General features: G+C 38.2%; 2 protein-coding genes across 10 annotated transcripts in view; one reads left to right on the top strand and one right to left on the bottom strand.

The window, feature by feature from the left end:
* The window catches only part of IPPK (inositol-pentakisphosphate 2-kinase), a 35,917-nt gene extending 12,155 nt beyond the window's left edge, over positions 1 to 23,762 (top strand). For 4 of the 5 annotated variants that reach the window (XM_083796560.1, XM_083796558.1, XM_083796559.1 and 1 more), the window contains 12 exons: positions 6,429 to 6,476; positions 10,316 to 10,411; positions 11,189 to 11,255; positions 13,124 to 13,245; positions 13,684 to 13,773; positions 14,418 to 14,476; positions 14,920 to 14,992; positions 15,982 to 16,261; positions 17,348 to 17,498; positions 18,832 to 18,934; positions 19,454 to 19,533; positions 20,382 to 23,762. In XM_083796560.1, the coding sequence (XP_083652686.1) occupies positions 10,373 to 10,411; positions 11,189 to 11,255; positions 13,124 to 13,245; positions 13,684 to 13,773; positions 14,418 to 14,476; positions 14,920 to 14,992; positions 15,982 to 16,261; positions 17,348 to 17,498; positions 18,832 to 18,934; positions 19,454 to 19,533; positions 20,382 to 20,607 (1,290 nt within the window). In that variant the 5' untranslated portion in view covers positions 6,429 to 6,476; positions 10,316 to 10,372 and the 3' untranslated portion in view covers positions 20,608 to 23,762. Of the gene's footprint in view, positions 1 to 439; positions 698 to 6,428; positions 6,477 to 10,315; positions 10,412 to 11,188; positions 11,256 to 13,123; positions 13,246 to 13,683; positions 13,774 to 14,417; positions 14,477 to 14,919; positions 14,993 to 15,981; positions 16,262 to 17,347; positions 17,499 to 18,831; positions 18,935 to 19,453; positions 19,534 to 20,381 lie in introns of those variants that run through there. The other variant, XM_083796561.1, reaches the window with a different exon arrangement.
* Positions 23,292 to 27,499, bottom strand: part of CENPP (centromere protein P) — a 138,010-nt gene continuing 133,802 nt past the window's right edge. For all 5 annotated transcript variants that reach the window (XM_083796590.1, XM_083796589.1, XM_083796593.1 and 2 more), the window contains 3 exons: positions 26,098 to 26,177; positions 24,252 to 24,343; positions 23,292 to 23,941 (listed from right to left, as the gene is read on the bottom strand). In XM_083796590.1, coding sequence (XP_083652716.1) covers positions 23,820 to 23,941; positions 24,252 to 24,343; positions 26,098 to 26,177 — 294 coding nt within the window. In that variant the 3' untranslated portion in view covers positions 23,292 to 23,819. The remainder of the gene's footprint in view (positions 23,942 to 24,251; positions 24,344 to 26,097; positions 26,178 to 27,499) is intronic.

Below are 27,499 nucleotides of genomic sequence, written 5' to 3'. Positions count from 1 at the left end.
TTATCAGAAGCAAGATGCAACTTCCGTTTATTGAATTTTATTTTGACTGTTAGGAAGGACACAGTTTTGTTAAGACCTGAATTTAAAAACTTTTGCATCCTTGAGGAGATTCTTCTGAAATTCCAAACCAATGGTCATTCTTGTTTCTGATTGATTTCATGCTCTGGCGGGGTCAAAAAAATTCACCAAAGCGACACGATATAACATAGGGGGGAGTTCTGCATCTGTTTTTGTAGAATTTTCTGAGGAAAGAAAAACGTTCATGTGATTAAGTTGGACCAAGATTCCAGCATAAACTTTAATGGGAGTTAAGGACCAGTAAACCCTCTTCTGTCGTGTGTCGTTGTGTCCGACCCGTGTCCCCCCCCCCCCCCCCCCCCCCCGCCGTTATAGGGCATTTCTTTGACCTTGTTTCTCTAGCATTGTGTTCTTTTGGGGTATGCGTATCTAAACATAAACTGTCTAGCGACACCCCCCCCCACCCCAAGTGCATTCTATTTGCCTATTTAGAAAAAGGACAAGAAAACAGATTCATGACTAAATGTAATGCATTCCTTTGTTCCTTCTTTCCTAGCTGTAATTACTTGGAAAACTGTTTATGTATTTATTTATTGTGAGCGAGCAAAGGAGCTTCTGCCCAAGTTTCCCGAAGCAAGCAGCTACAGAATCCAGCTGAAAAGCCAAGTATGTGATCAAGGTGTGTCATCAGTGGAGAAGAAAAGAAGAGATGTGTGCCATGCTGTAAACAACAATTAAGTTTTTAGGAATAGGAGGCAATTACTAGTTTGAGTTGAGTGGCACTCAAACCCGTGAAACTGTACGTTCCTTGTGTTAACCTTGTTTAACTAGTATTTAGATATGCATCTATAATTACTGCAAAAAAGGAAGACAGTTTTGTATTTACTTTTGATTCTTTGGCTAAGTAGGTGATTGTTGATACCATCACTGACTGGACCAACTCTGCCTGAGTACAGTCTACAGAGCTTTTTTATTATAAAAGAATTAGAAGTTGGAAAGACTTTAAATTTGCAAATGAGCGATGGATTAGCTGCAGAGCTTTTTTTTTTTTCTTTTTTTTGACCCAAACCAGCTGCTTGAGTCAATGTCTGTTACAGAATTTTGATCTCATATTGTACCGGTCTATTAAATTTACTTTGTCTTTACCAGGTTTCTGCACTGAAAGGGTGCTCTGAGTGCGGTGCAGTTTAGTGGTGTATTTCCTGAGGTGAAAGGGAAGGTGACACCAGACAGGGGAAGTGAATGAAGAGAGCAGAAAGAACAGAAAAGCAGAAATACCCTTCAAAACTCGTCTCACAACGTTAGTGCCTCAGATGGTTCTGTAGATGCAGATGTGAAAACATCACGTGTTTGTGGCATGAGACGGGAACAGGGAGAATCTCTGCTCTGATACTGCAGCTGGTGTGGCAGTGACACCGACTGCAGCAGCAACATCCCTTTTTACTTCTTTGACTTTTAATTGCTTCCCTCTCCCTGATAATGTTCTCCTGAAGCGCCTTGCTCCTCCATCACCGAGGCTGCCAGGCGCCTGGCTGTACCTGCTGGTGCTGGAGGTGTTGCTGCTAACTGCAGGTTTGGAGCAGTGTGGAGGGAGGAAGCTCAGCACACGTTTTCATGTTCCTGTTTGTAGAACTCACCTGTTTGACAGAGGAATGAGGTATTTGATGCCCTGTTAAATGTTAAGGACTACTTTTTTTCCCTAACAGTTAGGGTGTCAGGCCGTGTACTGCGTTACCCAGCTGCAGCGGTGCGTGCCCGAGGGTGGCCACCAAGAGGTGATCCGTTCTGCTCGCTGGGGGGCGTATCGCTGGGCGTCCTTACAGGTACTGCGATCAGGTGGCTTAGCTGGAGGGCAAACGCTTCCTCATTCATGGCTAGTGCAAGTTCATACAATTCTTTTGGAATTGGTACCACCCGCACATTGCAAGGTTATAGAAAGCTTCGCTGTACAGTGAAACCTGGGTTCCTGTGGGACTGTCACGTGGTCCAGGTCGTAGCTGGACGGAACGGAGTAATGGAGTGCCCGGAGTCTGATGCAGCGCGTGAGCTTTGCTGCACGTAGCGAGTCCTGGGGTGGTGTTTGCTCCCAAATAGTGGCTTAAAATACTGAATGGTGTCAAGCCAAGTGCTGTGGCAGAAAATCTTTATTCACGTGAAGAGATCAGAAGATTGTTCTTAGGGGGCTCCTATGCCAAATAGAAGAACATTGTTCCAATTTTTGAATGCTTCCTTGCGCTTTGTGTGAGCGATTGCTAAACTTCCTCCATACTGGCAGGAAATGTAGCTTTCCTCACTTTGTTTTGTGTGATCTTATCCGCGTTCTTATACAGAACAAAACTGAGTTGGAAACCTGCACTTTTACCCAATATTACCATATGTACTGCCTTCAGAAGCTATGGAATTTTCCAGTGTTTAGTTTGTGTTCATCCCTCGTGTCCCACAGCGGTACCCTGGATGAGGAGACCTTTAAAATGTCATCTGTTGAGTATCATAAAGATAAGTTTTGACTGGAGTTCCTAGGCAGTGTGGAGGACATGTCTTTATTGGGTTTTATTAGTTCTCAGAGGAAGGAGCACTCCTCTGTGCAGCTGTCTTCTCTGAGATGTGACAGTGACACCTCTTTGTCCATCTGCTTCCCTCCCGTGGTGGATTCTCTGCATAGAAAATCATTGTTTTGTGTTTAAATCCCTCAAACTAAAGTTAGAATCAAAGGGCTTGTGGAACATGAATTTGGAATAGAAAATGTCAGGATAATTTATCTAGCATATATACTGCATGCAGTTCAAATGTTCTACTGCAGAAATATCAGCAAAATAGGTCCGTAGTTCATCTTTGGTGCCAGTGAAAATGTCATTTATTAGTATTTGCAGATCAGTAACTTCAAGTAGGGCTTGTATAGCAGTCCTGTTTAACTTCACTTAATCCCCACCTCTGCCTTTGAAATTTAGACAGAATGCACTTTTTGTAGGTGCAATGGCTGTACACTGGCGTAAATCTACTACGACTAAGTTGCACTAAATAGCCATAGTGGTAGTAGCAAGTTTGACATTTGTAGAGCTATTTTGGGTAAGTTCTTGATAACTTTTTGGGTGGAGGAAAAGAATCACAGAATGGCTGAGGTTGGAAGGGACCTCCGAAGATCATCTAGTCCAACCCCCCTGCCGAGCAGGGTCACCCCAAGCACGTTGCGCAGGATGGCATCCAGGCGGGTTTTGAAGATCTCCAGAGAAAGAGACTCCACGGCCTCTCTGGGCATCCTGTCCTGGTGCTCTGTCACCCTCCCAGTAGAGAAGTGCCCTCCCGTATTCAGCTGGAACCTCCCGTGCTTCAGTTTGTGCCTGACACCAAATGCTCTAAATTAGTCAGTTTTTATTGTATAAAGAAATTCTGCAACATTTTCGGGTATTGTCTTGTAAAAGTCGGAGGAGCAGCTTCATCCCTTCATCTCCTTAAGCAGTAGTAGGTGGTGGTGGTGGCGGTGTGTCTAATTGATTGCAACGAGTTATTTGGCGTTAATTGTAGGAAGGATTTGTGACCAGTCTTTGAGAGTGTTTTCCCCCTGTAGTTCACAACTGGAAGCTCACGACTTTTATACAAACAACTTTAAAGCTCTTCTGGGTTTTATTGTTCTGCTTGTACAGCACATGCCTTCATCACATAAGTATGTTGACAGCAGAGGATAGCAGAGAGGTTAATAACTTTCTGTTGTAAAATTGCGTGCAGTGCTCACGGAAGCACCGGTGAGGTTCCAGGCACCGCAACTTAGGAGATGCTGTGAAGGGAGGGAGGGGGCGGGAGGGGCGGGTCCTCTTGAGACTTAGTTGTTCCCTCAAGGGGTTTGGTTCCTACCAGAAGACCTCGCGTATGTGAACACCAGTTGGTGACCAACTAGATAAGAATCTTTTCCTGTTATACTGGGCAGTTGCAGAACCAGATATCAGAGAAATGTTTTGCCTCTACGGAAGAAGACGTCACTTGTTCTGGTTAGAATAACAGTAATGTAATAACAAATGACGTGAGCCTGGTGACTTGGAAAAGCAGAAGCTGAGGTGGTGTTTCCCAGGCTTTATGTTTGGACAGGCCAATTCTTCATGTTCTTGTACAGAAGCTTACTCAAAAGCCGTGTGAGCTGAGGTGGTAGAGTAGAAGTAAAATACATAAATACATGTCGTTGTTGTTGTTGATGTTGTTTTTTGCAAATTTTCCTGTTTCTTGCACAGGCACTATCTCTTAAACAGATTTTGTTAATAATGTAACGAGAGTGAAAGTCAAAAGTGCCTCAGTGATGCAAACTAGTTCTGTTTATTTTTATTTAATTTTAATTTTTATTTTTTCCTGAAGCATGAAGTATCAGGATTATAGAGTTGTCCCAGTTGTGTTTAACTTGTGAAAACTCCCCCACTCAGGAGGCCTGCAGAGTAGCTTGGTCTTAAGAGAAAGAAGTTTAAAAGATATTTCCAAAAAATTTTAGTCCAATATCAAATACCGGTCTGTGAAGGAATAAATGTAATTTTTTTTTAATCCTGGCTTCATGGTGCAACTGCCTAATCCAAAGTGCCTAGATTGATGCCAGTCATATTTTGTTATTTTGGCTTAACTGCAAGCAGTGTTTGGATTTCTTTAAGTAAAATTGAAATAATAGCTATAGTAACTGCTTTAGAGAAGAAAAATTACTGCAGATGATCATTAGACTTTCTGGGGACCAAGACCAGCAACTCGTTTTTTCCCAAGATACGTTAAGACAAAAGTTGTGTGTGCATGCACACACGCATTTGTCTTCTCCAGTGACTTCTTTCAGCACATTTTTGCAGCCCCTCTTACAGCTTCTCTCTTTATTGGCAAGCATCAACTTTTAGTTATGATGTAAAAGACAAGCAATTGTTTCACGGTAGGGTGCCAAAGAAGTATTTGCCTTTCAGCAGATGTTTAAGGCTGAAGTCTCACGTTGCTGGGCCTTGATGCAGTGCCCTTCTAGAGCGTGGAGCAATTGTTAAAATCCCGAGGTGCTCTGTGAGAGGCAGCTTTCTGTACCCTTGCTGCTCCCACTCACACTGAGCTGCCTCTAACAACTGGCCATGTTTGGCTGTAGCTCCAGCGTGGTAATGGGCTCCGGTGGGAATGTTTGTTACCAGTTACCAAACTGCTGTGTTTTCATGCAAGAATTTTGCTTAAATTCTTTATTTGAAGAATAAGGGCAGTCATATTTGATATTCTGATGGCTGTTATTGCTAACTGAATGCTGAAAGTACTTACAAAGAAAGGACTGCAGGATTGTTTTTTAATAAAAGAAAAAATTGCAGAGTTTTTCCTTTGAATTCACTATTTTTTTCTAGCTTGTCTTAATTCTTCAAAAGATGTGAAGCCTCTTGATGTGTCATGTGTTACTTTTTCCTACTTTAATGCACTGATTTTTTTTTCTCTCCTTGATTTTGTAGCCTGTTTTTTTGTTTGTTTGGTTTCTTGTTGTTTTTTTGTTTGGTTGGTTTTTTTTTCTCATCTTTTTGTCTGTATGGGACTGCTATTCAATTAACTTAACACTTTGGTGGTAAATAGTGCACTGATGAAAATAGTGTTAAACATTGTAAGGGCTTATGGGGGTACATATAGGGAATGAAATTTGGGGAACATTAGGGTTTAGTTGATCCAATCCTCAAAGTGTGAAGAGTAGCACCAGCTTCCTAAGAAATCTGTTCTCTTCTGGATTTGGCCCTTCATTTGCATGCAGATAAGTGTGTTGTATCTTTGATGTTCAATCCTTAAAGCATTTAAGATAACAGACAAAAAACCTCATGGCAACAACTGCACACAGGATTTGCACGTAAAGAATCAGTTGAATGAATCAGTAATGCAATAGCATGAAAAAGATTCCCCTGATATTTTCAGTGGTAATAATTCTCAGTACTAATATCAATAGTATCAGTAGAGCTGTGTAGCTATTGCTGCTAACTAAAAGGTATCTCCTTAAAATCAGCACAGTGTTACAAAGTGTTATAACCATATATTTTAGTAGTTTTTTTCCAAAGACCTTTTGGGCAAAAACAATAGGGTGTTTTTCTGTATTTTTGTTTGATGCTGTGTTTTTACAGGCAGTCAAAATTGACACAGCAGACTTTCAGTGATAGAAGCTAAGGGAGTGTTCTCCCTTTTACAGTTGGTGACAGGAAATAGAGTGGCTGCCTTGTTAAGGTCAATAGAGGAGGTCGTGGCAAATCTGGGAGCAGAAGTTGATGTACTTGATTTCAAGTTGAGTGAATCAACCCTTTAAAATGCCTTTTTTTTTCTTTTTTTTTTTTCCCCAGTGTCTTAGATGAGCTAGATTGGGGAATCAGACATTTGTGGTGTTCAGATGAAATTTACTTTGATGCGCTTAAATACTAATGAAATCAATATTCTTTCCCATCTTTCTTTAGCGCTGTGTGGTGCTGCGGTTTTTGAAGTCTCCCCCAAACCAGAATAAGGTAAGATTCAACATGTACTGGTGATAAAAGCCCCCAGGTAAGCTAAAAAAAAAACCCATCTGAGGAGAGATAGGAAACCTGCAAAAGAACTGCGACCGACAGGAGTAAGAAAAAGGGGATGTTTTGAAATGTGCTTGCGTTTCAGGAGTTTTGGCAACAGAAGGAAATTTGAGGTCTTCTTACGTAACTAAGATTATGTGACTGCTGATACCATGACCTTTGTGGGGGTCAAATTTTAAGACGGCAATGAATGTGTAGAAGGTATGGTTTTTGTAAGGATGTCTGTGGCAACGGGGACAGTGTTAATGTTGCTTATCGACCTATGGGAGTGCAGTGGTGCTGCAGGAAATACTGCAAGAACGGCCATTGTCACTGGGCGACTTCACTGCCCTATCTGTTGCAGAAAGAGCAGAGCAGGACACAGCCTCCATTTTCTTGGACTGTGGCACAAGATTTTTCTGCTTGAGGAAGGAACTGAAGGGGGTTACCTTAGATTTGCTTTAAAAGGGATAAAAAAACATCAAGAATCAAAGGTGATGGGTAAAAATGAAGTGTCAGCACAGTGCTCCCACAGAAAAAATAAAAGAGCAAAAGAGGCAGGAGGTTCAAATTCTGCCGTTTCTCTAACCTAGTGAGTAGTCTTTATGGCACGTTACTTGAGAGATGCGGGGAATGGCTTGAATACAAAGCAGTCTATGGCTCTTTATTTAAAGAACGAAACACATGAGGTACCAGCATTTATTTATTTGTTTAGTCTGAAGATATTCTTGCATCCTAATTGTTTTTTAAAAATTGACATGTCAGGAAGAAATTGCAATGGAAGCTAGGAAGTAACTTCACATTTAGGTATCTCAGAATTGAAGTTGATGACACTTCTGTGAACTTCTTTGGTGTGCATGTAGGTTTCTGGACTGGAATAGTGAAACACAAGGGAAAATGGCTTGGGCATGCTGTTCTTTTACTTCTTAAACAGTGCACAGATTCTTGAGGTTTTTTTCTCCTGCATAATCAGATGAATAAAATTGCTCAGAATCCCACCAAGCGTAGAGATACATCGCAGCAGGTGTTCCTCTGGGTTGTATCTGATGTAGCAATGAGTGCGGCCCTACAGAAGCAGAGTTTTGGGACAAACTTGGACAGAGCAATGTGACAGCAATACAGAAGAATGTTTTTTAGGTGTAACTTATATTCCTGTCTAGTGCCAGATCAGTTAGGATCTAAGGTGATACATTTCTGCATGTGACATTGTAGCTCATCCAGTGTAAACAACTCTGAAAGAACCAGCTGAAGCAAAGTACCTCCTAGTAAGGGGCATACTGAAATTCAGATGTGCATCTCAGTCTCTGCTGTTTAACTCCTTTGGAAAAGGTTTTATAAAAAAAGTCCAAGTACTGCTGTGCATTTATGACTACATAATTTACATAATTTAGTAGTCAAACAACGCGATATTATCACAAATTATAATTTTATTGTTACAATTAAGTGTTTGAATGAAAAGTACTGATAATAAATAATATAACTGGGGATTACATTTCTTGAGTAGAATACCAAGTGTCAGGACTCATGGAATGGCTTCAATGGCATGTTGCTAATTTTAGTGTACATGAGTCTTTTGTACGAGTGGATGTTTGCCTTTTTATTATGTGGAACCTCTGAGATTTGGCGTTTTTGGCTAAATGAACTGGCAGGAATGGTGGGTCCTTCAAAGTTTTTCATCTTTGTGTTTTTTAATGTTAAAAGGTGGTGCTCCAGTAGTTTGTTAGTTGGTTTTTATTTCTTGTTTGCAGCGTTCCCAGTACACTTACTGTTAAGGGGATGTGGGCAGGTGTCAAAGCAGGCTGAGCGCAGAGGGCAGAGGGACAGGGACGTACCCAGCGCTGCTCTCTGCCTTGTGTGGGGAGCAGTGAAGGAGCTCAGGCTGTTGGCAGCCACCTCTCGTGGATGTAGGTGTGCGCAGCACTCGTGATGGGTGCTGGCCTTCCTGCAGAATGCAGGCTGAGCAATGCTGCTTTAAAAATAGGCTTTTTCGTACCCGTGTGGGTGGTCTGCTCACTTGTTGCCTATTAATTATTGTCTCTTAAAGGCACTTCTTTAGACCAGATGACTGCAGCTGAGAAAGTTACTCAGGCACCATCAGTGTGTGTTTTGTTGTAAAACTCAAGCAGTGGAAGATTGCCTGTTCTGAGGAGGCTCCAAGCTTATTTTGGCTCTCTTAAAGGGATTCAGGGAGAGCTGTTCTGAGAAATAACTCCACGTACAGTATGCCAGGCATTTTAAAGAATTAGCGCTGTCCTGGCCTTTATAGAATGATAGAAATGCTGTGCAAGTGTTCGGAGAAAATTTGACTTCTCCTACTTGCTGCAAAGGATTTTTTATTTTTATTTTTTTTGTAGCGCACTCCATAATAAAGTAACAGTATGTAGTACTGTGTGCTACTGAAGTAAAGGGCTGGAGTACTGCAGCAACATACAGTAGCAGCCTCTCATTCTGTGAAGTGTTGCGGTGTATTGCAGTGTTGTGAATTGCTGTTTCAGTCTGGAAAATTAATTCCGCTAAGGGAAGAGTATTAAACTTGGTATTAAACAGTCTCAGCAGGCCTGAATTATGGTAACAAAATAATGTGAGTTATGCAATTGGTGTAAATTTGTTAGGTAACCCTTCCTGGTGGAAAAAAAAATCTACCTATTGTAATGGCATTATACAATAAAGTTAATAAAATTGCCTGATTAGTGATGGTCTGCTTTATCCTCCTTACACATTTAATTCGTGCTGGATGTTGTTTTTCCCTGGTTCTCCCTCCAGTCTTTGTCATTGCCTGAGTGAAGTCCTCCTAGCATTTTATTTTCTCTTACTCTGCTCTGTAGTGCAGAGTACAAAACTTATTTTTTTTCTCCTGTTGATGTTTTTTTTTCCCTCTGATTTTCTAGCTGGGACATCAGTGTTGCACTTCCTCTTCTTCTACTGTAATGTAATCCCAGGAGCACATCTGTATGGTTCAGTGCTTTGTAGTGTAGGCAAAGGAGTGTTTTTCCAGAAAAAGATACAGGAAGGGAGCTTGGAGGTTGTAGTACCAATAGAATAGTGTGCAGAGAACCAGAGTATGCTAAAGTACCGGGGATGTGATCATACTGTAAAGCTTCTCTTGTACGGGCCCTCTGCTGCCTCTCTGGGGTGCAGAAGTCTGTCCAAGCGAGACTGCGCCGATGTGGCCATCCTGCTGCTGGTACTCAGGCAGCTTTGTTTCTGTCTAGCTTGGCATTTTTATCTTGTGGAAGAACTTTGGTGTTTCCTTATAGACGCACGGCGTAAAATCAATGGAAGATGGTGCTATACTAAGAGTTTTCATTGTCTAGGGCAGCATTTGGGACAGGTAACAAGCTTTGTTTGTGCAAAGGTTTGGGACTTAGCTCAGTCTTTTGGGCCATTCTCTTCTGAACCTCCAAGTGAAGTATTCTGTAGGACACACAGCCTCTCCTGAACTCAACCTGTTGGTGAAGAGGCTTGCTGTGTCTCTACTTTTACTTACAGATCTTTGAGCTGTTGAGGACTAATAATAGATCTTGAGTAATCTCCCCACCTTCCACTTTTTTTAATTTTCTCTGTCCTTTTTTCCTCTGAAACATAAGTTGAATAATCATCTTCTCTGACTGTTTTTGTGGCCATCCCAGCCTCTTAAAGAGCAGTGGGGAAACAAATGTAGCACAAGTTTTGTGTGTCCGTTTAATTTCAACATGTACTGACTTAATTGGTTTGCTAAGTCTATGACTAGTACGCGTATGTATCCTTGAGTGTTGTTTATCATTATTTCATAATTTAATTACTACGATTCTTTCTTCCAGACTTCAGAGGAAATACTACACCATCTGCAAAACATCGTAGACTTTGGAAAACATGTCATGAAGCAGTTCTTTGGGGAGAATTATGTTCACCATGGGGTAAATGCTTTATTCTTAAAATAAATGGCTTATGCATTGTAAACTATGCAGTCTTTTCAGGAACACTGAATGCCACTGAAAGCAATTAATAGGGTTTACAGATTTGAGCAAGCTACACACAGAAGAAGCATTTGGTTAAGAACAAAGATCCTGCTTTGTGCTGATGAGGTGATTGGATTATACTCTGTAGCTTGAGCGGTTTCAAGCTACTACTGAAAAAAAGTGGTCATTTCTTGGCCCTGTATAAGGTGAGAGGTAAGAAAGATAGATTTTGAGACTATCTTTGCAAAACAAGGGGAGGAATCTGGTTCACACAAACAGTCTAGATTTGTGTGCAGTCAGAGGTAACTTTTCCTTGCTGTATACTTCAAGGTGGCGAGATCTAGTTAACTGACCATCAGGTACCTGAGTGGGGAAGTTAGGGTTGGAACCTGATGGGCACAATTCTGCCTTGGAGGCGTGGGGAGTGAGACACCGGCCAGAAGTGGGACTGTTTCATTTGGGAAATGATGCAAGTTTCTTCATGAACGTTAAAGTCATCCTGAAAAATGATCTTTTTTCACGCATTTGTTAAAATTCCATTTTGTTTTCACAGTGTTGTATGTGAGCTCAGGTATAGGTCTTCATATAGGCTCCCTGAGGGAGCGGCTGCTGGTTGTATAGTTTAGTATACTGCTGTTAATGTCCATTGAACTTTGGTATTCCATTTTAAGACACCCAAACTGGGTATTAATCATTGTGTTGAAATACATATATTTACTTTTTTTTTTTTAATAGGAAATTATTCAACTGCCTTTAGACTTCGTAAGACAGCTCTGTTTAAAGATTCAGCCAGAGAGGCCAGGTAAGTGCCCCATTAAAGGAGGGTCATTCCTTAAGCTATAAAAACATTGTGCTTTATAATAAAGTTAAAAAAGCATCATAACTCAGAACATGAGGGAACTTCTTTCAGTACCAAAACAATGAAAAGCTGAAAATTTGTTGTGGAAAAATGGGTGTGTTCCAGGCTTTAAAATTGTATCTGATAGTGGTTTCATCAAATTGGAGAAAGGGATCCACTTTAAGCCTGTGTTTGTTAATTCCTGAACAAGCTTTTTACCTTGCTCTTGAAGTCCTTTAGAAAGATCAGTGAGGGAGGTAGAAGATACGTATTAAAATACTGTTCTCTCAAGCCTTCTTTAGAAGGCTCAGAAACTTCTGTTTTAGGAGAGTTCATTGAAGAAAGATGTGATATTAAATCCTTTGGTAAGTGTAGACAGTTCTTTGAAGCCTTTGATCCCTGGGAAAAAGTGACTTAATTTACCTATGGAAAGGGCAGGACATTCTGTATTGACTTGTTGTCACCTCTGAGAAACGGTTTCACAGCGCCAGAAACCAGCAAGGTAAGTAAATACTGTGCCTAATAAAAGTTGCTAAAGTAAAAAACAGAAGTTACAAAGCCAATGATACTTTGGTAGAAGTTAATGATAGAATTAAGTTACTTTGTTTAAGATCATTTTGTTGAGAAAGAGAAGTTTCCTCTTGCTCATCCTAGCGAAGTACTACATGTGTTTGCAGGCTGGTGCCTACTGAGGCTTCCTTTTCTGTGATTTTTTTTTTGTTTTGTTTTCTATTGTGATATGTTTTTCAGAATGGGCTTTTTTTTTTTTAGGAACAGATGGTGTTAACTGAACGCATGTATTCTCTGTCTTTTTAGCAACAGAGATATTTGAAAAACTAGGATTGTATGTTCTCATTAAATTTGAATTAAAATCTCACAGACCTTTCTCTGTCCTGTTACCTTTCCCTGAAGGTGTGTGGAGGGAGTTTATTTCAAGGCTTTAATCTATGTAATTCCTTGTAACCTTAGTCTGAAACCTTTTTGCTTGCTTGGTTTTTTTTGTTTTTTTTTGTTTCTCAAGACTGTTTATCTGGACTGTATTCAAAAATACTATTTTTGAGTGGTCTGAATAGAAGAAATTCTTGCTATAAACTATCATAGAATCAGGAATCCTCCTTTAAGGAGGAGGAACCTAACTTTTGTTTCTGTTATGTTGCTTTTGTCCTATTTATTATTTTGTTGTAAACGCTGCAATGTTAGGGAGACTGGTTCTCCTTGAGAGGTGGTTCTTCAGTTAATTGCTTCCTATCAGTTTTTTTTTTTTTTAGTACATTGCATGTGGATTTCAAGCCTGGGACAAATGTTTGAAACCTTGCAGAAGCACTACATGCAAACTGAGGAACTGAGCTAAGCCACCTGTGGATTCTGTTTAGATTTTACACTTTCTCCTCAACTTCTGCCTGTCACTGTTGATATGCCTGTCCATTTCCACGAGCCCAGGGATGGTAGCTACTGCATGCAATTTTAGTAAGCAAACATCAGATCATGTCTTTGAATACCTTGGCCACTCCTTTGCTGTTTCAGGCCTCACATTGCTAAGTTTCTTAGGATGAGCTGGAAATGGGCCATAAAAAGCAGCTCTTGAAGCACTCTTTATGACACTTCGGAGGAAAGAGAAAATGGGTGTTGCTAATGGGAAGGCCAGATCTATGCAAGTGCATAATTGGCTAAATCCTGCTAAACTGTGTCCTGCCTTTGTGTTGTTTTTTTTTGTGTGTGTGTGTGTTTTGTTTCGTTTCTTTCTTCCCCCAACTGCTGAACAACATAACTACAGTGTAAAATAAACATCCACACACTTAATTTTCTTGGTGGTGTTTTTTTTTTCTCTCTAGAGTCTCGCTGTGATAAAGATATGGACACACTTAGTGGTTATGCAATGTGCCTTCCTAATCTTACCAGGCTGCAGACCTATCGCTTTGTGGAACATCGGCCAATCCTCTGCATAGAGATTAAGGTATTGAATAGGAGAAAATCCTTCTGTTTTTTTTTTTTGTCTTTTTGTTCGTTTACAGTTTTTAAGCGTGTACTGACCAGACCAGATTTGAAGAAATGCAGCAGTGGAATATGGCATAGCTCCCTGCTTTTGCTGTGACCCATAGGATAAAATATCATACCCACTCCCTCCCCAAATTCCTGATCTTTTGAAACGTGGTAAATTCCCAGATATCAGTAGGCTTCTTTTGTAGGCCACAGCAATTTTGCATGTCCTTATTTCTTCTATGAGTACTCTAAAATTGGGAATAATATACAGTGACATATATAAAACGTTTAAGTATTAGGTGTTGCTTTATAATTTTTTTCTGTGTAAATGCTTGGAAGATTTGCATATTGTGTGCCCATTGTATAAAGAAATGCATTTCTATTTGTAATCATTTTTGTTTGTTTGTTTTAGCCGAAGTGTGGCTTCATTCCTTTTTCCAGCCATGTTTCACAGGAGATAAAGCACAAGGTGTGTCGTTACTGTATGCATCAGCATCTAAAGGTAATTTTTTTTTGGTCTTCATCCTGCTTTCTTTTGACAGCACTGTGTTTTATTCACAGTTCTAATCTTATTTCATGTTGAAACTTGCATATCGTTGCTTAAACCTCTGATATGACTAACAATGGGAGGTGGATGTGCATTTGAGTTGCTGGGCGTGAATCTGTTTAGTGAGAGATGGAAAAAGTTCTGTGGGAAGTTGGAAGCAAACAAATACAATATTAGTCTTTGGGGACTATTGAAGCTGTTGATTAGGTAAATTCCTATGTCAAATCTCCTCTCAAATAGAGCTCAGTGAATGCATAGTGGCATCCCATACCCTATGTATGTATGTATGTACCCAAAGCAACATGTAACATGTGGAATGTATTTGAGCAATGTCCATTATGTGTCTGAAATCATATAACTGTGCCTTATTGGAATTTAATGTGACCTTTTTTCCTACTTTCCATTTGTGAATGCAGTTTGAGTGATTTGAGGTAAATATGACAATGAAGACACTTAGTAGTCATGAGCTGTATGTCCAAGGGGTGTAAATGTCATGGGACTTCTGAAGAGAGGATATTAGTGCCACACACCTGCCTTAAAATAACTGAGAACAGTTATTACAGAAAGTGATTAACAAGAGTAGTTTTGCTTTTCAACAGGTAGCAAATGGAAAATGGAAGCGACCAAGTAAATATTGCCCATTGGATCTCTTCTCAGGGTAAGGAGTTGTGTGACTTGATTGTGCTTTTGCCAAAAAAAAAATAAATCCATTGTAGATTTCTTTCTCAGATTACTTTAAGTTTCCCAGTAGCATTAAAAATGATTAATGCCTGCTTGTCTGACTTTCACAGTGAGTATTTCTGGTGCTATATGCCTCTTAACACCTATTTCAGGAATCAGAGTTCCTTAATTAATGCAACAGTACCTTCTGCTACATACCATGAAACCTCAGAAGTGTTTTAATTTACCCAGATTTAAAATTCTAATTTCCAATAGTTACTTGTCTTTGCAGTGACTTTAGCGTGAGTAACAATGCTTAATGGGCGTGTTCACTTCAGGTGCCCTGTTCTGACTTAGAGTCCTCCAGGCATAGGTGTAAATATCTAATGGTGGTGATAAAACATTCTTGGATGTTTATTTGCTTTTTTTCCCCCCGCCTAGAAATAAACAAAGAATGCACTTTGCTTTGAAGAGCTTATTACAGGAGGCACAGAACAACTTGAAAATATTTAAGGTAAGCAATCAAATCCGTCTGTCTTGCCATTTTTTTTTTTTTGCCTTTGTTAAGCAACTTGACTTCAGCACCTGAACAGTCAAGATACTGCTTAATTGGCACCAACGGACCATGAAGTAGAAGAGAATGGACAAATGGAAAAATCCTTAGTTAGATTTCAAGTTAGGACAGGTAAATAAGAGTTTCCCAGAACTAATTAGTTGGAATGAATCACCAAGGAACAACTAATAGAAAAAGACTTTCAAAGATGACCATTTTAAAACTTGGTATGCCTCAGGACCAAGAAGGTAGAGAACTTCGCATGTTGCTACAAGTATTTTTGGAAATTACAACAATCATGCAAGTCAAATGCACAGCATGCCTCACTGAAGAAGTAGAGAGTCACCTTTTTATGTGGAAGTAATGTAGGGAAAATATAAAGCAGTAAGTGATGGATTATGTGGATTTTCAGATTAATTCTAAGAAATAAAATTATTTTCAATTTATTCAAGTATTAAACCAACTACTTGAATTACTTAAAGTTGTATGAACTGTCCTATTTTACTATTAGACTGCAGGTAAATATCATGATTTTTCTGTCCCTTTTTATTATAGCTTTCCTTTTCCTATTTGGCTTTTAAAAGAAGGTTGTTTAACATTGCACTTTTTCACTATTGACATTATTCAAAAAGAAGAAATAGGAAAACTAGCTAAGTATCATTTCACTTCTGTTGTTCTGATTACTTACAGTTTGTTAAGTTGAGTAAGTAGCATGTGACTTAAATGGCTTGTTTTATTTCTGGTCCTAATTCAAAGGTTGTTACCTGGGGTATCTGAGTAAACTTAAGAGGGCAAATTTGTAAGAGATTGGGAATGGGTGTATTTGTATGTATACTGTTATACTAACTCTTTCATGTGTTATTCAAAAACATTAAATCTGATACTTTGATTAACTAAGTATGAGTAACTGCATTTCATGAAGTGTCTCAATCTCTCTTTTTCATTTGTAGAACGGGGAACTAATTTATGGCTGTAAAGATGATCAGGAATGTGTATCTGACTGGAACGAACTTGCTCGTCACTTAAAACCTTTCTTTTTCCCTTCAAATGGATTGGTCAGTGGACCACACTGTACAAGGACAATTGTTAAAGAACTAATCCATGTTATAACTATGACGCTACTAAGTAGTACTGATGCCTGCAGGGCAGGTGATATGAAGACAGTTCCCGTTTCACAAGGAAGAAGCTACTGTGAAGCAAGTGCTTTTAATAAGGAGCTAGTAAGAAATGGTAAGAAATAATTACTTGAACAGTGTCAATAACTGTTATCACATAATGATTTGGATGTTTGCCTCTCGTTTGGTCTTTAATACTGGTGTGAGAACTGAAATAGTGGGAATTTAGTGATTTCTTCTTTTTAAAAAAAAAAAGTTCTGAGCTGCATAGCGGCTAAATAATTGTTTTTAATGTGACCTTGCAGTGAGAACTTTTAGCACTGTACCTGCTGACCGGGATAAAAATGAATTCAGAAGGTAGCGGAGGATAAATTAAAGAAAATACCCATTTGAGCTGATAACAGTAATAGATTATTTTAAATGACTGGGGAACTTTTATGTTGTATGTGATGAAGTCTGGCTGCTTTTGTTGGTTTGTTACATAGCACCTGTTTCTTGCCTTTCCTTGCTCCTTCTGTCAGACTAGCCAGCTAGGGTGTAGCTCACTTTCTTTTCTTCTACTATACCACTCCTGGTAAAGAGAAGGTATGAATACTGGAGGGGAAAATGGGAAATGAGAGCTGCTGGAAGACTGTAAATCATGATACTTCCTTGTAAAGTTTGAATTGTTCAAGATGCTGCTAGTTACTCCAATTATACAAATAGCGTGCTTCTTGATCTGCTTTAAGGAAGATCTGTTTTACTGCTGGTTGCTTTTTACTGTACTGTGTGGAGAAAGAGCTATCTTACACAAATATCAAATACGATTCAATTTATACGAGAGAGACTCTGATTTGCCAGATTACTCTCTGCCAGCAGTTTGTACTGTTGAAACCAAATTTGTGGTGGCTTAAAACTCGCAAAAAATTTCTTGTAGATGTGAACAAGTAGATTGCAATGGAAGTGTTTGTTTTCATTTGAATAATTTGTAGAGTTGTATACCAAGTGTGGCATTTTACAGCCAAATATGTGCTATTTAAATGTGCAATTAAGTACAGGCACCTGTTATGTTAGTGTTTGGAAATGGAAGCGTTCTGGCTTTTTTTCTTTGACTGGTCTGAAGCATATTTGGATTTGCTTTGTAAACAAGTACGTGTGATAGCAAAATGAAGCAAAACAAAGACATCATGCTTGCCTTTTTTGAAAATATATTTTCTTCTAGGTAAACATAAATTGGAAAGCTCTGGCTTACCGAAGGATTGTCTCCTTTATAAAACCCTTCAGGCTCAGATGCTTGACATGCTGGATATTGAAGGACTCTATCCTTTGTACACTAGAGTTGAACAGTACTTAGAGGAGTTTCCTGAAGAGAGGTAAGATTTGGTGTCTTCAGTTCTGATTAAATAGCTTTGCAGACAAGACTGAATCTATGCAGATGCAACTGTTTGTTATCTTTTGGTATGTTGTATGTCACCGTCCTTAATGGTATTGCACGTTCTGAATCTCTAATTTGAAATGCCAGATAACATGGAAGACGATAATGGCATTAGATGCAGTAATAATGGCATTTTTACAGTCATTCTCAAGTTGTATTGGTCTGCCTACTACCTGCCCTTTAAAACCCTTAATTTGATATTCAGCAACAATCCAAACTGAACTTGCAGGATGTAACAGAACATTTGAAGGGATAATGGACTAATTAATATCTGCTCTTGTTCAGCCTGACCTTGTTAAGAGTAAGAATAGCTTAAAATGCCAGATCACAAGTGATCAAATCATACTTGAGACACAAGAATCTTTATCTTGCTATATATCATGCCTGGTGAACAAATATTGAATAGTGCAAGCTACTACATTTGTTCTAAAATAAAGCTTATTGGTTGAAATAATCACTATAAAAAGCCTGAACTTTGACACTTTTTTGCATTCTTGAGGGGGCAACTTGCCTGTAATTCTGCCAGTGCTCACAAGAGGGCACTCTGGCTTCACTTACAAGATGGTGCAGCTTTGTGCCCCTTCGAGTGTTTTGGGTTCCTTTGTTGCAATTTGAAGGGTTATCTTCTGGCAGGCAATGCGTTCGCCTTAAGTTCTGCTTAAATCATTTGCAGTGTGGCTTACCTGGATGCTTGTATGTGAAGCAAGTCACTTGAAAATGTAGTCTTCTGTCTATGTGGTGTTTGTATGCTCTAAAACTCCATTTTTATGGGTTCATATTTTCAGGAGTCCAGGTATTTAACATAGGAAGGAAGGAGACCGAGTAAGCCATTCCATTGCTAGCACATCAAGTACCTGCACATAGTATGAACCGTGGGGTGGGGAGCAGGGTCTCGTAAGAAAGTTTATGCCCCACTATTTTCAGTATGGCTTTCTGAGAACTTCCACAGTTACAAACTTTGAAACTTTACAATTTTCACTAAAAAATGCTGTTTTTGTGATACACAGGTGAGAGTGAATTAAGAGTGATTCATCTTAAAAACAAACTAACAAACAAACCAAAAACAAACACCCAAACCTAAACAGTAGCAGATCTTAAGCAAAATGAGTTTAATAGGGACTGGTCACGGTGTTAATTAACCTGTTGCCATCTTCACTGGTGTTCGTGTTGGTATGTTCTAATCGGAATATCTGGGCTGCTGAAGAAAGATCTCACTGGCAATCAGTGAATCATCTTGGCTGTCTGTAAATCTTCTTTTAAAATTTATTTAGAAGTACATTACAGATAGATGGGCCTTACAATGAAGCGTTTTATGAGAAGCTGCTAGATCTTTCAACTGAAGACGATGGGACAATAGCATTTGCATTAACAAAGGTACTTTTCCTGTATATATTGTTGAAACTTTTGTCTGACAGTTTTTAATAAACACTTGTGTAACTGAAGTTGATGGATAGCCTGTTAGCATCACCGCTGTCTTGTTAGAATTTTGTACAGGTAAAAGTGCTTAGTTTTGACAGGGTGCCAAGCTGTATGTTATATAGCAGAAACACTTAAAACCAAACATATTTAGCACCTGTTCATGAAAAAAAAAAAAAAAAAGCTGGTTATTTCCTGGGTAGGCTGAGAAGGCATTTACATGACCAGATGCTTCTCTGGCCTTCAGGAAAAGACATTTCTGTAGAAATAAACACGGTTCTTACACAGGATGCTGTAAAAGCACTTGTTCTTGCTAAACATCTGCTATAGAGATAATTTCCAGCTCTTTAACTACCAACATAGTAATATACTAAGTGTACCAGTGCCTTTTGCAAGAACATAAAGAACGGTATATGCTTTATATAAAGGTAAATACAAATAATAATGGAAAATTCTTGTCATTTCTATGTTGTGTAGGTGCAACAGTACAGAATAGCGATGACTGCTAAAGACTGCTCCATCATGATTTCCCTTTCACCTTGTCTACAAGACGAATGGTAAGAGTTATCTGCTTTTGAATGACTCATAGTCATTATGAATCTGAAGATTCATTTACACAGTTCAGTAAATTCATGTAACTGTTGAAAAGTTTTTTTCCTGTGTATGTGTGTGTCCAAATATTTGGCTGTGGGCATATTGGTAAGGTAGGGTTCTGATTTAAGACAGGGTTAGACGTCTGTTTTTGAAGAGTTTTAAGTTGATAAAAGGGTCAAGCTTTTATATTTACTCCCATCGTGAAGTTTGAGTTGATAGTTCATGGTAGATATACATGGTATTTAACTAGGTAGAATTTTTCTGCCTTGCTGTCCTCATCTGAGAGATTTTTTCTAGATGAGTTGCTTTTAACTGTTTAATTAGAAAACAAAGTCTATATTAAGCATATCAGTAGAAACAAGGCAATAATTAGGAGGTGACATCTACTGTAAGGCAAGAGGCTTTGCCGAAGTGTTACCTGTTCTGACTTGTCAGCAATAAGTCTTGCTTGTAATTTCTTCTGCTTCTGCTAGTTAATAAGGCTCTTGATTTGTATATAATCTCACCTAGAAATAGTGATATTTAGTGTATTCACTAAATACAGAGACAGACTAATTGTGAGTAACATTTTGACTTAAACTCTACGGAAGCTGAAAGGAAAATGACTGGAAGAAGAACCAGCAAATTTACTTTAAAACTGTTTAAGCTAGAGCTGTAGTTTCCTAAGTGCTACATTGAAATTTATTTTCTTAGGCTTTCATGAAAGTTGTAAAATAAATACGAGAGTCACATTGGTAAGGGGACTTGGGACATGTGAATGACAAATCCTAATTTCGGTGACTCAGATGTGCAATATGGTTTTGTTTTCCAGCTCTGAGCAAAGACCTGTGGTACTAGCATCCAAATCAAGATTCACTTTCTCTGTTTCTGTCCTGGACCTTGATCTTAAACCGTATGAAAGCATTCCTCATCAGTACAAACTCGATGGCAAGATAGTAAACTATTATTTGAAGAATGTACAGGCCAAAGATGACCCAGTTATGTCCAGTCTCTTCAAGGAGAACGAAGACTGCACATTAGTTCTCCACAAAGTGTAACTGTTTCCTTAAGGTTATTTTCATTTGAACACACTGCAAAGTGAGAGATTAATGGAATACAATTATGGTGATTTTTTTTCTATTGTGTTCGGTGCATTTTTCAGCTGTGAATGTTTTTTGCTTTAAGAAATGGTTTCTAATTGGTATGCCTTTTCAAAGACATGGAATAGCACTAAAACATGCATTTGCTATGTAACCTAAATGAATGTATTTAATATGAAAGAACAGATAACGTGCCATACCTTGAAACTAGAGGACAGATCAAAATAATACTAAAAGTCCACTTCCTTAGAATTGAAAGAGCACAGAATTACAGGTTTCCTGAGGTGTTGCACTAACATAGAAAACCTAATTACTAACAAGAGAATTGCCTTGGCATTTGTGCTCATACCTACTAGGAAGAAGAAATGCTCTGACAAAACCTAATATTAAACTTTAGCATTAAGTCCACTGAAAATACAACTGAAGTGGTTGTTCAAGTGTTACTGATCTATGGAACTACCATGTTATTGCAGAACACTTAAGTAATAATGCATGAGGTTACGAACAACCAGACTGCCTCCAGAAGTTTTATGATCACTTTGTATCTACCTAAAGCTTCTGAAACTAAGTGAAAAGGGTTAAAGGTAAGCATTTTTGAATTTTATGTGATAGCTGAGCTTAACTTGTCTGACATATTGGTCTTTTATTTTCTATATGTTATGTGCTGCTATTTAAGGTGAAACCACAGCTCGCTCTTACCTAATAGAAATTGAGCGATAGGAATAATATATTCTGAATTTTCCAGATCACTTTAGGTCTTTCAGAACGTGTCAATTGCTTTTTGCATTTGTGTGGAATTATTTCACTGACATCCCACCTATTGTGTAGCGTGACCATCTGCTTTTAGGCTTGTTCTTTTTAAGTGACAGAAAAAAAGGTGACAGTATCAGAAGCTGGGGGGGGGGGGTCACTGTCTCATGATGAGTACTGGAACTAAGTTTGTATCACTACTTCAGCAACTTAACGATGACTTTACTTTGTAAACATTGATATGTACAGCTGAAAGCCCGTGAGATGTTGCAGTAAGCCATCCGCAAAGAAGATCCTGAGTTGGAAACTGAGGATACACTCAGAACTGTGGGTAGTGTGATAAAATCTATAGCCACTTTTCCCACATGCTTGGGGATTACACTCCCTAAAATGTGCAGAGAGATGCTATTCAAGCTACAGTGAACTGCTATGTTGTTATCTGTACACGGCTACTGTTACCTGTATACAGTATCACTGGTAATATTTTTTCAAAATAATGTAGGTTAACATTTTAAAAAATGTATTTATATTAGGATCTCAATGTGATGTTTGAATTGTTCCATTTTACCTGAAATTTAAAAAGCAAAACTGTAAAATGCTGTAGATTGGCTCAAATCAAGGAAGAAACATGAAATACAGAATAACACCAATCATACAGCAGTAGGGCTTTGTAGTGGGAAGTGAATTATATTAGCAGGCTTATAGTCCACTTCCAGGTGATAGTATGCCTTTCTGGAATAGGGTCATGGGCTGCGCTTACTTAAATGTGATACTACAACAGTGTAATAAGCTTGTAGTTAACAATGGTAATAACCCATTCTTTTGAAAGAAAACCAGGAGAAAAGAGGTCCATTTTTTTAATATCAGAAACCCTCCAATTGTTAGAGAAGTTGGGGAAAGATTATCTGCAGCTTTTTTTTTATGCTGTAACTTTAAACACATTTCGTATGCAAACAGAAGTGTGTTTGCTGATAAACAGTTTCATTTTCATGCAAGAAAGAGATAAAGATGAAATAAAGGTTGCACAAAACTAGCTAAACCAGTAATATGTCAGTGGGTAAAGCAGCAATGAATTTTGCCTTTCTGCTGCATTCCAAACTTGAAATTAGTCTGCCTTATATCTAATGATATATTTTACAGAGCTGCTGTTCATCAAAACTTAATCTCTGGCATTGTTCCACTGTAGATTCTAACATAAACCAATCTGTTCTGTCAGTTTTTCCTAACCTTCCAGAACAGTAGGAGACTATTTCAATGATCACATAGTGGCTTATTAAAATTATGGTATTATAAACATAGTATGGCTTTGAAATTAGTAGGTTTAATTCTTGTTTTCTACACCTATTTCATGACTGCTGTGTACTTTTGTCATAAGTAACATACAGACCAGGCAGTAGCACTGCTTTTGCATGATTATAGCAGCTATGGGCTTGAAAAGGAAGTCTCTTAAAATTACTCAAGATTCCACATAGTTCTTATCTTTGATCCTTGATTCTAGGAACAACTGTTACTCTCTATGTAAGAAGTACGTGATTTCAGATTGTATAGATTTGGTTTGGACAATGTCATTTGGCAGTAACTCTTGAAAAACACTGACAGTTCACAAATCAGCTAATGGTACCTCTGATGGAAGTGAAGGAAGATTACAAGATGTCTGTCTATTCTGTTTTGCTTCTTCAGGGACAAAGGTATGAAATGTGGTGCTTTCATAGTGTGTTATCTACTAGAATTTTTCCCATAAGTAAAACAAACAAACAAAAAATTAACTAGTGTTCACAGCAAGCAGTACTGAACTTCTTGTTATGACAGTAATAATGGTCCTTTCTTGTTTAGTTCAATGCTGTTTCTACCCAAAACTTATGCTATGGAAAAAAGTTACTTCATACAATTACATTTTTTTTAGCATAATATTTATTGAAAATCTTCAAATTATTTGCCTGCCTCCAGCCTAATTTAATAAGAAAGCTATTTAACTCTTTGTTCTAGGAGTCTCTTACTGTTCTCTAGTCATTTTAAAATCACTGTACTTTTACAGAGCTGTGAATGAAATTTCCACTTTTTATGGACTTGATTTTGACAGTGCATGATCTTTTAACACTTTCCAGCTATCTAGAAAATGTTAAAAAGATAAACCACTCTGGTACATTAATGATTCAGAAAGATAAATTTATAATGAAATCACTCTGTACATGTAACTATTTTATTTGGCATTTTTGTATTTAAATGGCTGTATTTATTTTCATGTCATGACAATTTATATATAACGTGCCATAATTGTACAGATAGCATGTTTTATGAGTATGGTTTCTAAATGGAAAATAACTTAATGTTTATATTCAATAAAACTATAGACTGCATAACACAATATCTTAATTAAAACTACTTTTGAAATTGCTACCTCTTATAAGTAATGCAGGAATTCATTTTTCCAAGCCAGTCACTTTGATCAGATTCTCGATAGTTGTCTCAATTCCAAACAACAGCAGCATGCTTCGGAAGCAGGTAGGTGCATTTTCAATAGGTCCCATTTTCTGCTCCAAGACTACAAGAATAATGTAAAAGTGAACATTATTTTCAAACAGGTATGCTGTTACTGAAAGTAGCTGTTAGGCTTGCATTTTAGGGTAAGACAGGTTATCTGCTGTCTAAAAGAAGACACTTTTTTTGCAAGCCCCTTTAAAGTAAATATGCAGGAGGTGAAGCTCATCTGTTTGCTAGTTTGGATTTGTTGGTCTGGCTGGGCTCTGCAAGATATATTTATATTTTATCTAAATGGATGCTGGGCAAAGAAAGGGATAGGCATTCTCCTTAAAAGTTCAGAAATGGTTTGTCTCTGCAGAGAATGATGGTACCTTGCTCTGGTACTTTAGTCAGAAGGTCCAGGACAGGTGTAGTTCTCCCTTCTTCATCTATATGTATCTTCCAGACAATCATCAATTCAAACCTGTATCATATCCAGAGAAAACTTAGTTGTTAACTGGGCAACTGTCTTAGTTTCTTAAAAGCAGAAAAAAGTATGGGATTCAGGAGGTTCACGCTCATTGTGCTCTTAAACAAAATTCATGTCCGGTAACGCAACATACAGATCTTTGTATTTAGGAATCAGAAAAACTTAGATTTTTGAACCAAGGAAAATTGGTAATTTGTTGACAAGGGAAGGTTATTACTTCATTTCCTGGTACATCCAACTTTTAAACTTCAAGAGGATTTTTTCCCCTAGTTCTTGGTTTTGTCTCTTACAAATTTTAAGTTTACAGAGCAGTGGTAAAGAGTATGGTATGCAAGAAAGAGAAGATTTCTCTGCAACCTGTAGTCTAATACTGTGCTAGATAGAGCATGAAAACAAAATCATTTCAGAAGAAATGTTTGCATAAACAGAATGATATTCTGGGCTTGCAATAAGATCCACCCCTACAGAGTTTATGGCCCTTTTAGAATAATACAGAGATAAATACAGCCAAGGCCTAGATCCCTGTATCCCTAGACCCTCCCATTATTCCAAGAGTGTTCCTGGTGTTCTGCCTTATTTCCAGTTTTGGCAGTGGGACAAGATCACTATACTGTAATAAAAGTGAACAGTTAGACAGTTGGCAGGATAAGAGTTTTTCTAGTGGAGTACACAGAGATCAGTCTAAAACATTAGTGGTACCTGGTACCTTTGCTGCTTTAAAACAACCCATCTGCATTACTGCATTTGCTACATGAAACTTCAAAGATTTTTTCCTTTAAAATTATTTAAAAATCCAAACCTGACAGAACATGTCAAGCAGGGAGCCCAAATAAACCTAGCAGAGTAATAATAATAAATGACATTGAAATGGTCACCTCTATCTAACTGATTTCCTTATAAAACAATGGAAGAATATAACTGCAACTGCTTTCAGCAAAATGGTAAGTGATTTTCTTTACTTTCTTTAACGGAAAGAAGACCAAAACTATACTTTGCTTCAGTGATTTGTGATCATTGCACCTCCTCCCACAGAAAAAAGTAAGAGCTGTAAGCACTGGGTGTGACAGGCTGCACGCAGGCCTTCGCGCTAGCAGGGGTGAGCTCTTTTGTTCAGGCCAAGGGGCAGAAACTGCTGCTTTATCTGACACAAGCAATTTGCCAGCAGCCCACTCGGCCACATTAAGAGGGCTGTCGGCCTCAGGATCTGTCCTCTGCCCATTGCTCTGGTAATGTAATTCAGAAAGAAAACCAAGATGGAGCAAATGCAGTTGAACCTGATGTGTTTTCTGGTGCAGGAGAGGAAGGTTGCGTCCCGCGTTCCTGAATTTTGAATTTCAATTCTTCATTGTAATATGAGCTTCCAAAACCAAGATATTATTATTCTTATTTATTATTAGTAGTATTTTTTTCTTAAAACGTAACAGTGGGCACACAAGGTAGCAATACGATTTGACTTATCTAAGAAGACAACGTGGAAACAGCCTGTACATGTACTACTTCTTTTTTTCTCTCTCATTGTTTTCAGTGTGTCATTATAACCCTAAAATGTAACAGGCATCACCTAATCTCTGTGTTTAAGAAGTTCTACAAAGCAAAAAATAACTTAATTTTCAAGGAGAACTATTAGAGATTATCACTGTTCATTTTGCGATCCTTTATCTACAAAAATCAACCCACAGTTGTAAGTAAAATTTGTCCCTTTTTCTTAAAAACAATACAAACAAAATCCCATTTACGTATTGCCTTACCCTGAAAGTTTAGGATTCCTTAGAATTATGTAATCTCCCAGTTGTCCTTCTGGAAGGGCTACAATGTCAGGATATTTGGCCTGTGAATAAACAGATTCAAAAGGGTATAAATTAGGTCACAAAAATCACAGTAGACAAGGAGGCTTCTAGCTAGTAATGTCCCATTGCAAGGGACTTTAATGTACTGCCATTATTAACTTATGTATTTAATAGTTAGAAGTAACAATAGTAATTGTTAAAAATTCTGATGTTTGTATTTTTTTAAAGTATCATTCATATGATATCAACAGACATTTAATTTGGTAACCTCACAATAAAAAACAGGATCATGCAGGAGCAAACAGGTCTGAGAAGTCCTAGCGCAAGACGTAGGAAAGTGTGAAATAACATTTTAAACTAAGTTCTGTTAATTTGGTTTAATAACACATTATAATACATCGCCGTTTCACAAAAAATTCACAAACCAAACCTCTGTGATTTAGTTAAACCTTACTGTATGATACTCTCGATATTCCTTTTGAGAAACAGGATTGGCAAGCTCAATATAGTGTTTTGAAAGCATAAAGTAATAAAGGCAATGAGATACTAAAATAACCACTTCTCAAAATCTAATGGGACAGCAGAAAACTACAGAAGATATAAAACGATTGACTGCTGTTAAACAGCCACTTTACCGGGAATTTGAGCTATTTACAATTACTGCAGTGTGCTAAGATGGATCACTGAGCAGTCATCCCATTGTTTTGTTACTGCATTTAATATTTTACAGTCTTCAATATGAGTATCTTGAATTACCCAAAACACATGCTTTTAAATAGTTTTAGCAAAAGTTATGTAAAAGAAAATCCCAAATAGTAGCTATGTGTGCATCTTTCAGATATTAGGCGGTATGTAAGATGACAATTTACTCAAAGAATAAGAGAAGCTCCGTATGCATCAAAATACTGAGAACAAACACTTAATTACTGTATCCTGCAGGGACATGCTGTTGCAAAAAAAAAAAAAGGGAAAAAAAGAAGACTCAGGTTATGCTGAGGACTTTAACACTCTACTTGCTTGTACTGTCTTATGTACTTGATACTAACCCGTGTTCCAAAACCCACACTTTATATGAAGTGTGAAAAGACTGCCAGTCTAAGTCATTCTGCAGAGCTCAGAGGGCAAGTGGTATGTCTGATGGAAAAGGAGCAGGAGAGCTCATCTTTGAAAGGCGCTGGAGAAAATGAGTTAGGTTTTACAGGATTACACCTCATCTGGCATACTGAAATTGCTACCAGATGTGAACTTGCTCTGTTGTAGGAATTTATGACAAACTGAAGGGGGGTTGTGCAGAATGCCAAATGACATAAAACACATGGAATTTGCCAATTTAAGTTTTTAGAGTATCTAGTACTGTAATTAT

The sequence above is a fragment of the Anser anser genome (assembly GCF_964211835.1).
Source record: "Anser anser genome assembly, chromosome: 12".
Classification (NCBI taxonomy): Eukaryota; Metazoa; Chordata; class Aves; order Anseriformes; family Anatidae; genus Anser; species Anser anser.
Note: the sequence above shows the minus strand (reverse complement) of the source record. Positions and strands in the feature narration are given on the sequence as shown.